This window comes from Rhinoraja longicauda, chromosome 16 (genome assembly GCF_053455715.1).
Source record: "Rhinoraja longicauda isolate Sanriku21f chromosome 16, sRhiLon1.1, whole genome shotgun sequence".
Taxonomy (NCBI): domain Eukaryota; kingdom Metazoa; phylum Chordata; class Chondrichthyes; order Rajiformes; family Arhynchobatidae; genus Rhinoraja; species Rhinoraja longicauda.
The window spans coordinates 25593366-25608880 of NC_135968.1; the positions used below are offsets into that span (position 1 = coordinate 25593366).

Sequence of the window (15515 nt, forward strand, 5' to 3'; positions counted from 1 at the left end):
CAAGCAACATTTCTGGAAGCTGTATACCTTTGCTAACTGTATATCACTATCAGCATTTATAATTATGATTTATTTTTGAAACTTGAAGCATGTTATTTATGTTACACAGAGTGCGCATAAACCCCCCAAAACTTTGGGGCATCACAGTGGCGCAGCGGTAAGGTTGCTGCCTTACAGCGCCAGAAACCCGGGTTCGACCCTGACCATGGGTGCTGTATGTACAGAGTTTGTACGTTCTCCGTGTGGCCATGTGGGTTTTCTCAAGGTGCTCCGGTTTCCTCTCACATTTCAAAGACATGCAGGTTTGTAGGTTAACTTGCTGCTGTAAATTGTCCTGAGTGTGTAGGATAGAACTAGTGTATGGGTGCTTGTTGGTCAGTGTGGACTCGGTGGGCCGAAGGGCCTGTTTCCACACTGTATCTCTAATCTAACCTAATCTAATAAGGCTGGAAATGGAATACAGTGAATTACAGCAACAATGTGTGTATCCACATTTATGTTTGAGTATTAATACCCATTCAGCAGAGCCTACTCTCCAGATACATTGGTCCCCATTGCCACTGGATCAAGAATTTGCTATCCCACATTAAAATAAATCAAGCACAGATAATTTCCACTCTACGATTTGAAGTTTGAGACCCGAAATATCAGAAGCCTTTCAGATTGACAGATCTGAAATCCATTCCATTATCATTGCTCAGGATCTCAGATGCCTTGATGTTGACTTCGTCGTACTTAGTGAAGCACATCAGATAGGAGATGGCCAGTTAAAAACACAAAGCAGTGGATGCATCTTCTTCCAAACGTGCAAAATGGAAGAGGAACGATGTCTTCGCAAAATAAGCTTTGTCATCTGGAATGAGCTGGTCCAGTGTCCTTCTAAATTCCCCCAGTGGAATTAGTGAATGTCGTCCGAACCTTTGGCTTACTGTAACATGGAACCAATAAACCATTGATATCAATGTATGTGTTCCCACACATGAAGTTTCAGATGAGTCCAAGAGGATTTTACTCCAACCTTGAAAAATAACCATATTTTGAGTGAAGCACTAAACATCGTAACAACTCTTCTCATCCTAACGCCTCTGTGGACAGCAAAAACTGCATTCCTATGGCAATCATTGATGACTGCAGAATGGACCACCACCTAATCCACTTTCTGTTGTCCATCAAAGAGAGAATCAGCAGCAGAATCTTCCTTAACCATTTCTTCACCCAGCCCGAGGTGCTACTCCCAGAATTAGGTTTGATTCCATCTATCCGGAAGCATGGTGGTCATGATCTTCACCACGTACTTCTCCTAACCCCAACTCCCCAGGCCCTAATAACACTGAGTTTACTCCATGGGATAGGCCATGTTATTCATAGTCCTAGCACGGGACGACTGAAACAAATGCTCTCTTTGGATCTCTGCCATGAGAGGAGGTAACCAGGTTGTCAGAGAGTGTAATTCAAGGATGTGCTCAAAGCACCCTTAAAGAAATGCCATTCTTGCGATTCTCTGGCCCATAAGTCCTCAAACTGGAGATGCGGCATTTGGAATGATATTGGGGAAGATGCTGGAGTCGATTATTAAAGATGTAATAGCGGCGCATTTGGATAGCAGTAACAGGATCGGTCCAAATCAGCATGGATTTACGAAGGGGAAATCATGCTTGACTAATCTTCTGGAATTTTTTGAGGATGTAACAAGTAAAATGGATAAGGGAGAGCCAGTGGATGTAGTGTATCTGGACTTTCAGAAGGTCCCACTCAGGCGATTAGTGGGCAAAATTAGAGCTGGGACCATAGCTATTTACAATATATATTAATGATTTTGATGAAGGAATTAAAAATAACATTAACAAATTTGCAGATGACACAAAGCTGGGTGGCAGTGTGAACTGTGAAGAAGATGCAAAGAGGATGCAGGGTGACTTGGATAGGTTGGGTGAGTGGGCAGATGCATGGTAGATGCAGTATAATGTGGATAAATAAAGGTTTATCCACTTTGATGGCAAGAACAGGAAGGCAGATTATTATCTGAATTATGTCAGATTAAGAAAAAGGGAAGTGCAACGAGACCTGGGTGTCCTTGTACATAAGTCACTGAAAGTAAGCGTGCAGGTACAGCAGGCAGTGAAGAAAGCTATTAGCATGTTGGCCTTCATAAAGAAAGGATTTGAATATATGAGCAAAGAGGTCCTTCTGCAGTTGTACAGGACCCTGGTGAGACCACATCTGGAGTATTGTGTGCAGTTTTGGTCTCCTAATTTGAGGAAGGACATTCTTGCTATTGAGGGTTCGCGCGGTTAATTCCCGGGATGGCGGGACTGTCATATGATGAAAGAATGGAGCGACTGGGCTTGTATGGACTGGAATTTAGAAGGATGAGAGGGGATCTTATAGAAACATATAAAATTATTAAGGGATTTAGCACGCTAAATGCAGGAAACATGTTTCCGATGTTGGGGGAGTCCAGAACCAGGGGCCACAGTTTAAGAATAAGGGGTAGGCCATTTGGAACTGAGATGAGGAAAAACTTTTTTCACCCAGGGAGTTGTGAATTTGTGGAATTCTCTGCCACAGAAGGCAATGGAGGCCAATTCACTGAATGCATTCAAAAGGGAGTTAGATAGAGCTCTTAGGGCTAGCGGAATCAAGGGATATGCGGAGAAGGCAGGAACGGGGTACTGATTGTGGATGATCAGCCATGATCACATTGAATGGTGGTGCTGGCTTGAAGGGCCGAATGGTCTACTCCTGCACCTATTTTCTATGTATCTTTGTATCTATGTATCTATGTTTCAGCACATGCACATAAATGCACAGAAATGACACAGGAAAATAACGTTGCTGGGGCCTTACCCCCCTTACCACCATAGGAGGCGCATTGACTGCTCTGAAGTCAGCTGTGTGAGGCATGCCAGGGCATGGTGTTGGTGCCTTGGCCGTGAGGTGTGAGGCACGGTGCTTTCGCAGGTCGATGTGTCCGGATCGCATCAGTGGAATGGGCCGCTGGAATCCCTGCAGCAGCTTTGGGCTTGTTTGGATCAGCCTCTGCACCGAGGCCAAATGTGCAGATTGAACATAGCCTGCAGCGGGAAAGGGCAGCATAAAAGTGGTGGAGGACATCACCGAGTCCGCGCCGACCAGCGATCACCCATTCCCACTATTTCTATGCTGCACACTAAGGACATTTTACAGAAGCTAATTAACCTACAAACCTGCACATCTTTGGGATGCGGGAGGAAACCGGAGCAGCCGGAAAAACCCCACATGGTTACAGGGAAAACGTACAAACCAAGTACAGACACCACCCGTAGTCAGTATCGAACTGGGGTCTCAGGAGCTGTGAGACAGCAACTCTACCACTGCACCACTGTGCTGCCCTAAATCTGCCATGATCTGCAATGTTTCCTGCGCTCCTTGTGTAATTTATACTAATTTCAAGATCTCATGCTACTCCTGCAATATGAAGTCCATTATAAAGCTTGTTATCGCTGCTACATTGCAAAAGCTAGTATAAATACAATAAGGAGCTTTTAGTTGATTTACTTCTTTTTATACCTCAAGGTCACTGGACAATTTCTTCTATACCAGCGCATTGTACCTTTCAGCTCAGATAGCTTTCAAGGGGATATCAGTTTCTCCCAATCCGGACAATGGAAGTATATTTTCTATAACCTGAGGAAGATTTATCAGTTCATTTAAATGTGGTTTGAGAATCTATGGCTCTGCTTTGGTCAGCAGAATGAATATTTAATGAGCATGAAGTACAGCCTCTCAATTGATATGCTATTGAATGTTGTCTGGCTTAGGCTGCTAAAAACATTTGCTCTGATTTTGCTGCAGTATCCATAAATAATTCATTTGTCTAGCTATGGATCATTCTCAGTTTCTTAGTGTGTCCCAGTGTTCCTGTTACAATGATATTCACTAACTTAAAAAGAATATCTTATTTTCTGACCTCAACATTAATCAGACAACTCAAGATAATTTCCTCTATGTCAAGGGGCAAGGTTCAAGAAAAAATCCTAAATGCATGTGCACTTTGGTTTTCTTGTTGGAGACGGCACAATTGTGAGCTTGTCTTTCTGCTTACAAAACCTATTCCAGGTATTAGCCTGTAAACTTTCTCTAATTAAGGAGAAAAATACTGTAGGTGTGTTATCACCAATGCCTGAGTATTATCTACCTACTTTAGTGTTTAATTCTCCTATTTATAAGCACCCAAGTTTTTTTTTCCTCTTTTGGTGTTATAAATTGCACGATGGTTGGTGTACAAAGCTCCGCTGAAACCCATGTAGTGCTTTAGTGGGATTGCACCAAATATATTGTCTGCAATTTTTTTGAATCTATACTATGCATGGATTTATTTGCCATGGATTTGATGTAGAGTGGAATCACTAAATTGATTCCTGGGAGAAGGAGGGATTGAGTAAGATTGGTCTTTACTCACTGGTATATTGAAGAGTGATACAGGATCTCACTGAAACATCAGAAGATGTTAGATGGATTGATCTGGTAGATCCTGGTAGATTATTTCCTCAAATTGGAGTTTCTTGAACCAGGAGGGCAGATCCTTAATGACTCATGGGCCATTTCAGACCGAGAGGAGCAAAGCACTTTTCCAACAATGACCCACGGCGGGTATGGCAAGGCATCCAGCACATCACCAATTACAAGACCAGCAACCGCACGACTGCCGACGGCGACGCCTCGTTGGCTGAGGAACTTAACTGTTTCTTTGCTCGTTTCGAGGTGAAAGCTACAGTGGCAGACATTACACCCTCTCCAGCACCTGAGAGCAACACCTTCACTGTGCAGGAGTATGACGTTAAGCGAGTGCTCAGAGCAGTGAATCCCAGGAAAGCTGCAGGCCCCGATGGTGTGACGGGCAGAGTGCTGAGGGAATGTGCAGACCAATTATCTGAGGTCTTCACAAAAATCTTCAACCTGTCCCTTTTAAAATCCACCATCCCTCCCTGCCTGAAGTCCGCCATAATCATCCCACTGCCGAAAAAGCCTGTCATCAGCGGTCTTAACGACTACCGTCCGGTAGCACTCACACCGGTCATCACAAAGTGCTTCGAGAGACTGGTCCTGCAGCACATCAAAGCCAGCCTCCCACCCACCTTCGACCCATACCAGTTTGCCTACAGAGCAAATAGGTCTACAGGGGATGCCATCGACACTGCTCTTCACACTGCACTGACCCACCTTGAACACCAGGGGAGCTATGTGAGGATGCTCTTTCTCGACTTCAGCTCTGCCTTTAACACGGTCATCCCGAGCAGACTGGTCACCAAACTTTCCGACCTTGGATTTTCCCTAACCATCTGCAAATGGATCAAGGACTTCCTGACCAACCGCCCCCAGACAGTCAAAATAGGCCCTCACCTCTCCTCCACCATTACACTGAGCACCGGCTCACCACAGGGCTGTGTGTTGAGCCCCATCCTTTACTCCCTCTACACTCACGACTGCGCCCCCACCCATCCCACCAACACCATCATCAAGTTCGCGGATGACACGACTGTGGTTGGACTTATCTCAGAAGGAGATGAGACAGCCTATAGGGATGAAATCCAAAGGCTGGCAGCATGGTGTTCAGTGAACAATCTGGTCCTGAACTCCTCCAAAACAAAGGAACTTATAATTGACTTTAGAAAAACCAGTGGAGATTACGACCCACTCTACATCAATGGGGTCTGCGTGGAAAGGGTACCAGCTTTCAGGTTCCTGGGTACGCACATCGCAGAGGATCTCACCTGGTCTACCAACACCATCACCACAGTAAAGAAGGCACAGCAGAGACTCCACTTCCTGAGGATCCTCAGGAAAACCAACCTGCAGGAGAAGCTCATGTTGTCCTTCTATCGCTGCTCCATCGAGAGTGTGCTGGCATACTGTATAACCACATGGTATGCCAGCTGCTCAGAAAAGGACAGGAAGGCCCTTCAGAGGGTCATCACGACGGCCCAGAAAATCATCGGCTGCTCACTGCCCTCCCTGGAGCACCTGTTCAGCCTGCGCTGCCTCAGTAGAGCAGGCAAAATAATAAAAGATCCATCCCACCCCGGCCACCGTCTGTTTGTTCATCTGCCCTCTGGTCGACGTTTCAGGTCAATCAAATCCCGAACAAACAGACTTAAGAACAGTTTTTACCCCAGGGCCATACGAGAACTGAACACTACCTGTGCACTAGGCAACACCTTTAAAAAATCTTGTACTTAATTTAATTGTATTTATGTATTTATTTGTTTTTGCATTTATTGCATATATGTTTGTACGCACCGTCAGGATTGGCTGTTTTTTAATTTCGTTGTACTCGTTGCAATGACAATAAATGAATATTATTATTATTATTATTATTATTACTAAGACGTTTGCATATGTTTGGAATTTTAAATTTCAGAGAACCAGTCATTATATGCAGTCAAAGCAGCGATATCAAGGGATACAGAAGTCAGGTGCAAAAGTGACCTTGAGATACCGGAACAGTTATTATCCAACTGCATGCTGGAGAAAGCATAAGATGCCCTATGTCCTACATTATTGTGGGTATCCATCTGTTTTCCCTTAGTGGTCATCACATTTCATTATAAGTTCAGTGAAAAAATAGGCCAGTGAACCATAGACTTCAGCAGTGCTTCAATCTCTCATCACCCAACAACCACCTACTTTCCTTTTTAATGTAATTAATTATTTAACAGGATCTATTAGGTTGTAGAATTTAGAATTTTTAATGAAGTGTAACCAATAAAGAGGCAAAGAACTTTGGAAAAGAATCTCAGCGTTTGATTGCCAACTAGCTAACTGTTCGATGCTCATGATGGACCTGAACACATTGCCACCTAACTAGCAGTTAGCTGGACTGCTTATCCAGACAGCTAGCTAGACAGCATTTCCATAGCACAGAAACATATTTTTACATAACAGTCTGCAGGTCAGGAGTGTGTTGGAGATTAGACGCATGAGTATCTGACCTCTTGGTCTATCCTTGGGCATTCCCTGAGATGAAGGATTGAATGCAATTTTATATGTGGTCTCAGCTTTATGCAAGCTGTAGTTGGTGCATATAGTGCAGCTTTTCATTTGAATAGAGTTGCTGAACTTTATTTAAAGGGGAGCACTTGTTAAGACTTTTGATGGTTAACCTGTATTTCAACATATATTTGTGTCAATTCCAGCAGAGTTTAACAACATGACTGCAAAATCGAGTAGCGTGACATGGCCTGGTGGAAATCATGGATGCACGATACCAGAACTAGAAGAGCCAGGCATTTCCAAGGGGCTGGAGATTGTTACCAAGTCAAGGAAGGAATAAGGTCGGGAAGCGATTACAACACAAGGTATGAAAATACCCAGATCCAGCCATTGCTCTGCTGCAAGTTGGAACTGTAGATCCGATAGCTGATATTTGAACCACTCAAATTGCGAAGAAATTATACTTAAAAATGTTGACCAAGAGCCCCCACCACAGACCTCCCTCCACTCTCTTTCCTGTACCCTGCCTGGATGCACACCCATTTCCCCCACTATCCCATCCTCCTTTCCAGTTCCATTTTTACCCCTCCACCAATATACCTTCTTCTGGCGTCACATTTTACATCTCTTCTCTCCTTATCTCACAACCTTTTGCCTTCTTTTCACTTCGAGCCTTTGTCCACCCATCAGCCAATCAACCCCCCCCCCCCCCCCTCATCCATGTCCACCTCTTACTTGCCTGGCTTTATTCCACCCCCACCTCTCTCTCCCCCCATTACTACAATCAGTCTGAAGAAGGGTCGAGACTCGAAACATTGTCTATCCATGTCCTTCAGAAATGCGGCCCGACTCGCTGCCTGTTACCCCAGCAATTTGTGTCTATTTTTCTTACAATATTGAGTGTGTTTTTGATGTTCCTGATTAATATTTGAATTCTTATGCATGATCTGATTTGTAACAGATGCACCAATCATTTTCAACAGTTTTGAGGAGCTATTTGCAGGGGAAATCCAATAGAAAATGAAATAAATGTTAACTGCATTCTTCAGGACAGGAAGGGGTGGGAGCATTGAAGCAGAGGGAAAGAGGACATGGAGCTCTGTATACAATACTGCTATTTTACCCAGTCCCAATTTAGAACAGTTTCCTGCAGAAAAAAAACTATTGTTCCTGCATAGTATTTAGCACTTACTATTCCAGATTAAAATAATGATTAGCAATGTCAATAAGTGCCTTGCTGCAACATGAGTGTGTTTCAAAAGCAAACTGAATTAAAATTGACAAAGTTAACATTAGATAATGAAAGATTTAGATCGGTCCTGTGAAGTTACTTGGAGATTTTTTTTTCTTGCCTTGGTCCATCTTGGCAGATTGTTCCTGCTGCTCAGCAATTTACTGCAGGATGGGAAGACCTTCCCTGCTGGTGCTGACTCTGAGTATGATCACATCAGAGAGGCGGAGCTCTGCAGAAACATGAAGCACCAGAGTGCAAGCAGCTCATTTCTCCCCTTATGTTTGGGCTAATTTCAACAGGAAGGCATTTTTAGCATAGGGGGAGGGTCAAAGACTGAGGCTTTACTGAACTGAAGGACTTTTGGTCAAAGAGGAAGAGGTAAAAGAAAAGATTGAGGGACAAACTGCAGCTTGACTGCAAATTTTCAATGGTAGAGAGTGCACAGTGAGCTACAGCTTCTGCCAGTCTAATGGTTAAAAGCTTTTAAGCACTGCAGATTTTTGACTGGATTCACTACAATGTCTGAGAAGGAGTCTGTGACTGAAGGCCAGACTGCGGGTAAGAGAGATTTTACTGTTGCCAGCGTAAAACCATGCTGCAGTGGCCTGAAATTACTATCAGGAACAGAACAGTACTTGCTGTCGTTTTCATTCACTGCTAGTTTATATATATGTATAGCTGTAGGATCCTGACTGCCTGTTATATCTGTTAAGTCTCTCTGGCTTCACTGCAGAGCCCAGCCATTGTGATAGTCACATGGATGTGGACTTGTGGGATTCAATGCCGCATAAGATTACAATAACTGATTTGTTCCAGGTGAAGAAACCCTGTGGCATAATCTGTTCGACCGGCCTTACATTTTTTTTAGTTATGTACTGTTAGCTTTCAGTTTTAACAGCCAGTATGAGAGCAGTACATACACAATATTCACTTTAATCTCAAATGTTACATTTTCTTATGCAAGTCAGTCATTTACTTCATTCCGTAAAATATAATGTATAGTTTCAGCATTGCTAACCTGCCTATTCTTCATGGAAGCAATAATATTTTAAATTAAATTACTTTAACGTGAATTCTAAATAAAACTAATGAAAATTTATTAAATCTACTATGACAAAATGGTTTGAGGCTTTTTTGCTTTTAGCTGTGTTTAAATAATGTTGACCACCATAAGAATATGTTTAGAGCTACTGTGCAGTACATGAATCAACAATCTCTTGAAAATAGGTTCAGTGAAACTCCTAAGTGGTCATTATAATTCTTATCATTACTTTGTTCATTTTTACAGTTATGATATTAGATTGTACCAACTTGAAAGGCTTTCTGCAAGATGTTTAATCTCCAGAGATGTATACTGTTTTACATTATTGTCTAGACACCATGCATTCTCCTCAGGACCTGAAAGAATGTAATAGCACTCAGGAAGAAATAGTTCCTTTGACCTGATGGGTCTGCCTGTACCCTAGAGATCACAGAAATGCATCACATCGACTGTTGATGCAGAAAGATCTAAACGCTAGTGAATATTCAGAGACAAGAATAATAAAAAGGTCAAAAATAAAGGAAAAATAGCTACACACACTTTAATTTCCATCAATACCAATGCTGTTTCCTCCTTTGAAAGCTAAGAGGAATAATTACAGCCTAGTGGTAACTGGACAGAAAAATATGTTTTAGTAGATTTTGCAATTAATGTTGTACTATTAAAAAAGATTGAGCATGTGTTCCTTCTGAATCACATAATGCTGGTGCTGTGATTTTTTAAAATTGTTACCTGACTAGATTTACATTCTGATAACGGGTGGGCAGAATGCAGCAAGCAAGGCCTGTTCATTCACTTAATGGGTAAAATTGTACATTGCCCCAGTAACACTGATGCAGTGGTTATCTTTCATTCACTTACTGCAGCAAGCAGCATCACTGAGAAGTAGGTGGGTATATAATGCGTAGAAAGGAACTTCAGATGCTGGTTTACACCAATGATAGACACAAAATGTTGGAGTAACTCATCGGGACAGGCAGCATCTCTGGAGATTTCTCTGAGTTACTCCAGCACTTTGTGTCTATCTTGGGTATAAAATCCCATTGAATTGCACTTCAAATTCTAAAGATTGTGAGGGGTACTTTTCACTCTTTCTTCATATACATGTGTATTCATATGTGACAGTGCTCTTCTCTTTCTCAGGTCATACTTAGGATGGAGGATGACTTGCACCAATGCTGGGTTTATAGGTTGTGAGGTGGTTGATGAACAGAGTATGGGAACCATAGATCTTTCCACAAATTCAACAGGAGGTACTTGGCAGGGTAGGTGGGTATGTGGTGAGGTGGTGATCTCTTCCGATCAACTGTGTTCAACTTCTGATCAACACTGTGCTCTCGATGCATGCACCCAAGATTCTCTACTATCCTGAAATCTCCTCTCCACTTTCAGAGGTCATGGACCAGTGGTTGATCGCATTATTTTTAAGGAGGTTTTGAGTAGTTCTTGGAATCTTCTCATCAGATAGGGCCCATCAGGTCATCAGAATCGAACCTTGATTGCACATCTCCTTTAAACTTTTTCACTCCCACCTTCAAGATATGCCCTCGAGACTTTAGCATTTCTACCCTGGGATAAAGAATCTGACTACGTATATCTATGCCTCCCATAATTTTTGAAACTTCTATCAGGTCTCCTCTTAGCCTCTGACACTCACAGCAAAGGATCCAAGCTGGTCCAACCTCTCCTTACAGTTAATTACTCTGTAATCCAGGCAACATCCTAGGAAACTTCAAGGACACCCTTTCCAAAGCCTCCACGTCCTTCATGGGACAACCAGAACTGCACACAACACTCCAAATGTAGCTGAGACATGTCTTTTATGCTCAGTATGCCAACTGATAAAGGCAAGTGTACCAAACAACCTTTTTATCACCACTTGTGTTGCCACATTTATAAAGAAAGGCTGAGATGTATTCCAGTGGAAGGGATGATTCCAGTAATGAGAGAGTCTAGAACCAGAGGGCACGGGCTCAGAATAAAATAATGTACCTTCAGAAAGGAGATGAGGAGGAATTTCATTAGCCACAGGATGGTGAATCTTTGCAATTCAGCTGTGGAAGCGAAGTTATTGGGTATTTTCTAAAGCAGAGATGAATAGATTCTTGTATAGTAAGGGTGTCAAAGGTTACGGGGAGAAGGTAGGAGAATGAGGTTGAGAGGGAAAAGTAGATCAACACTGATTGAATGGCAGAGTAGACTCAATATATATAGTATAAGAAAATAACTGCAGATGCTGGTACAAATCAAAGGTATTTATTCACAAAATGCTGGAGTAACTCAGCAGGTCAGGCAGCATCTCGGGAGAGAAGGAATGGGTGATGTTTCGGGTCGAGACCCTTCTTCAGACCAGAGTAGACTCGATGGGCTGAATGGCCTAATTTGCTTCTTACAGAGAGGTATGGACTTGCACCCCAAGATCCCTCTGTACATGAATGCTCATGTAGGTACTGCAATTTATTGTATACCTTCCTCTTACATTTGTCTTCCCAAAGTGCAACACACACTTGAGTTGATGAAACTCTGCCATTTCTCCGCCCATATCTGCAATTGATCTGTGTCTTGCTGTCTCCTTTGACAACATTCTTCACTGCCCACAATTCCACTAGACAGACTTGTGGCATCTGTCAATAGGCTTTACCCAGCAGAACTTTACCCAGCAGAGGCGCTTTACCCAGCAGAGGGGCTCTACTCAGCAGAGGGGCTCTACCCAGCAGAGGGGCTCTACCCAGCAGAGGGGCTCTACCCAGCAGAGGGGCTCTACCCAGCTGAGGAGATCTACCCAGCAGAGGGGCTTTACCCAGCAGAGGGGCTTTACCCAGCAGAGGGGCTCTACCCAGCAGAGGAACTTTACCCAGCAGAGGAGCTCTACCCAGCAGAGGGGCTCTACCCAGCAGAGGGGCTTTACCCAGCAGAGGGGCTCTACCCAGCAGAGGGGCTTTACCCAGCAGAGGGACTCTATCCAGCAGAGGGGCTCTACCCAGCAGAGGGGCTCTTGCCAGCAGAGGGGCTCTCGCCAGCAGAGGGGCTCTACCCAGCAGAGGGGCTCCACCCAGCAGGGGGCTTTACCCAGCAGATCTTTACCCAGCAGAGGGGCTCTACCCAGCAGAGGGGCTTTACCCAGCAGATCTTTACCCAGCAGAGGGGCTTTACCCAGCAGAGGGGCTTTACCCAGCAGAGGGGCTTTACCCAGCAGAGGGGCTTTACCCAGCAGAGGAACTTTGCTCAGCTGAGCTTTAACCAGCTGAGATTCTCAAGGATATTGCTAGGGAATTACCTCACAGATCCTGCGCATGGACCAGGATCCAGACCCCAATCATTTTCAGAGTGGATTGTGGGGCTGTGGGCATATGGCACAGGGGGAAGTGTTACTTTCTTAAGTTTCACTTCAATTTATATTTTCTAATTATTTATATATTTTTAATAATTTTATTAAATATTTTATTTAATCCATTATTCAGTTTTAAATGCCTCAGAACAACAGAGGTAAGTACCAATGAAAAAAATCCCTCCCAGGTTTGATGTCTGGTGTTTTCCACCTGTCAAGACATTCAGGCTAGTTACATGGAGGGGGCTCACTCATGCTCCATTGTTCAGGCCACATTGCTATGTACTGGGACATTTTGCTCCAGTGGGATTAGCCCTCTGAATGCAGACCAGGCGAGTTCTGTAGTGAAATTGCATGAGTGGAACTGAGCCAGCTGCGTTTGACTCCGTTATTTCAGGACATAAGGGGAGAGAGTTAGCAGTTGAGTTTTCCAGCTGAACTCAACAAGCATTTTATATTATTTTGATTTGGTAAAATACCATCAATATGTTTATACCTTCAGTTTGTGTAGCGAGAGGTCCAAATTGCAAACAGATGAAGGGAGTCTGTTTATGTGACATGAATCAGGTAATCAGAGGTACATCACAGGGAATGCTGGTATCCTAACTGTTATGCACATATGTAGATACTAATTATATCTCCTACTCTCATTTCCAAATCAAATATATATAAGCACACAATAAACATACTTTTACTATATGCAGTAAAATGCAGATAACATAAATTTTATGGTTTTGTGGATAGTATGCATGGTAAACTGGGTGACAGATTGATATTGAAGTGGGAAGACTGGTAGAGCTATGGCCGGAGGGATTTAGTGCTAATATGTGTGAGGACAAACAAAACCAGGATCAACACTGTAAGGGAAAGGGCCCTTGGAAGTATCCAGGAACCTTGGGATTTTCGTATTACGCCCAACTTTCCTGATTTTGACAGCACAGGTAGATAACTGTCCCCAGTGCTTAGGTGTATGGTAAAAAATGGAAGCAGTTGATGTAAGTGTGGGGAGAATAAAATGGGATTAGTGTAAATGGGTGGTTGATGGTTTGTGTGAATTTGGAGGGTTGTTTCCAAGCTACATGACTCTAGGATACTAGGCTGGTGACAACAAGCATATGGGATACTGGCTTTCAATAGCTGGGACATGGAATGGTGTGTAGATGCAGGTTTACACCAAAGATAGACACAAAATGCTGGAGTAACTCCGCGGGACAGGCAGCATCTCTGGATAGAAGGAATGGGTGATGTTTTGGGTCGACACCGAATATAGGAGCAGGCAGGTTATGATACAACTTTATATAGCATTGGTCAGACCACAGCTGGAATATTGCATGCAGTGCTATTTGCTACACCATAGGAAAGACATGATTGCATGAGATAGGTTGTCGAGCAGATTTACCAGGATGTTGTCCAGGATAGAGTACTTCCTTTGTGGGGACTGGGTTGGCTTCATGGAGTTATGGAGTTATACAGCATGGAAACATGCTCTTCGGTCCAACATGCCCATGTCGACCAACATGCCTCACACTAGTCCCATCTGCCTATGTTTGGCCTATAATCCCTCTAAACCTCTCCTACCCATGTACCTGTCCAAATGTATTTTAAATGTGTTGTAGTACCTCCCTCAAACTCCCTCCTGTGGCAGCTCATTCCAGCTTTTTTAATTATATGTATTAATATTAAAAATTATGAGGGACGTAGATAGGGTAGATGGTACAAGAATAAATCCCCCCCTCATAGCACATGTGAATGAAACCAGAGGGCAGTGTCGGATGTATCTGATGAACACTTGAATCACCAAAGCTAAGTGCTGGAAAGTGGGAAAAATATAGATGAGTATTGATGGTCATGAGCATGGACATAGTGGGCTATTATGGTTCAATGGTTCTTCATTAACATATGTACAGGTGTACAGTGAACCTTGAAACAGATGGGCTTTTCTATGCGGTTTAACGTAACCTAACATCTTTGGAATGTGGGAAGAAACTGGAGAACCCAGGGAAATCGACAAGGAGAACATGCAAACCACACATAGGCAACACCAGAGGTCATGATCATACCCAGTTTCTGGAGGTGTGAAACAGCTGCACCAAAGTGACATCATTGCACTGAGGTTTCTTGAAAATACATTGGAAGAGATCAGAACAAATAAGAATAATTAGGGGCCAAAGCAATAATAAGCTGATAATGCTCTTCGTGCTGTCAATGTATTGAAAATTAAAGTCAGAGGTAAACTAACCATCACCTAGACATAGTAAGCACAGCATGCTCAAGAAAAGCTGCAATAATGCAATACAGTCTGGTGCAATAAAAAGAGACAGAGAATACAGTATAGATTTCAGTATGGAGAAAATTTTAGAAATTACTGAGAAGTAGTTTAAAACAAACCAGAAGATGTGATTTAAGTCCTAATTTAATTATTCTTTTTGTTCTAGGTTTACAACGTTTTAGACAAGGACAGCTGCAGGGAGTTTGTGTCCTCCGTTATTTATGTCAGGATGCAGCCACATTATGGGTGGGGTCTTGGCAAATGTAACTTGGAAGCTAATTATTTTGGGCTGCGATGTCCTATCCATGTACCTGTCTAATTGTGTCTTAAACATTGCGATAGTCTGAACTATTGCCTGAACTACCTCTTCCAGCAGCTCATTCCATAAACCCGCCATCAATTACTTTCCAACGTATCAATTAAAAATTGGTACTAGATCAACTATGATGGGTCTCCCAGGTTTAGTACAAAAACTGACTTTTAATGTATAGCCTCAGATTTGAAGAATAGGCAATGAAGGTTCTTGAGCACTTTGACACTCATGAAACTTGCTGGAATATGGTTTGAACGGAAGGAAGAACATTGGTGGACAGATAACTTGCTTTTAAAAAGTTATTGATATAATATCAGTATATTATTATCTTGTGTACTGAGGTAAGGTGAAAAACTT

At 42.9% G+C, this 15515-nt stretch overlaps 1 protein-coding gene across 3 annotated transcripts in view; it reads left to right on the plus strand.

Annotated features, from left to right (window-relative positions):
- The first annotated feature begins 7178 nt into the window (after positions 1-7178).
- The window catches only part of hspa12a (heat shock protein 12A), an 81403-nt gene continuing 73066 nt past the window's right edge, over positions 7179-15515 (plus strand). Inside the window, exon 1 of one of the 3 annotated variants that reach the window (XM_078413446.1) lies at positions 7179-7337. Coding sequence is in view for 2 of the 3 variants with exons in the window: in XM_078413445.1 (XP_078269571.1) it covers positions 8725-8764 (40 nt within the window). In the remaining variant the exon portion in view is untranslated. Of the gene's footprint in view, positions 7338-8386; positions 8765-15515 lie in introns of those variants that run through there. The other 2 variants (XM_078413445.1, XM_078413444.1) reach the window with 2 other exon arrangements.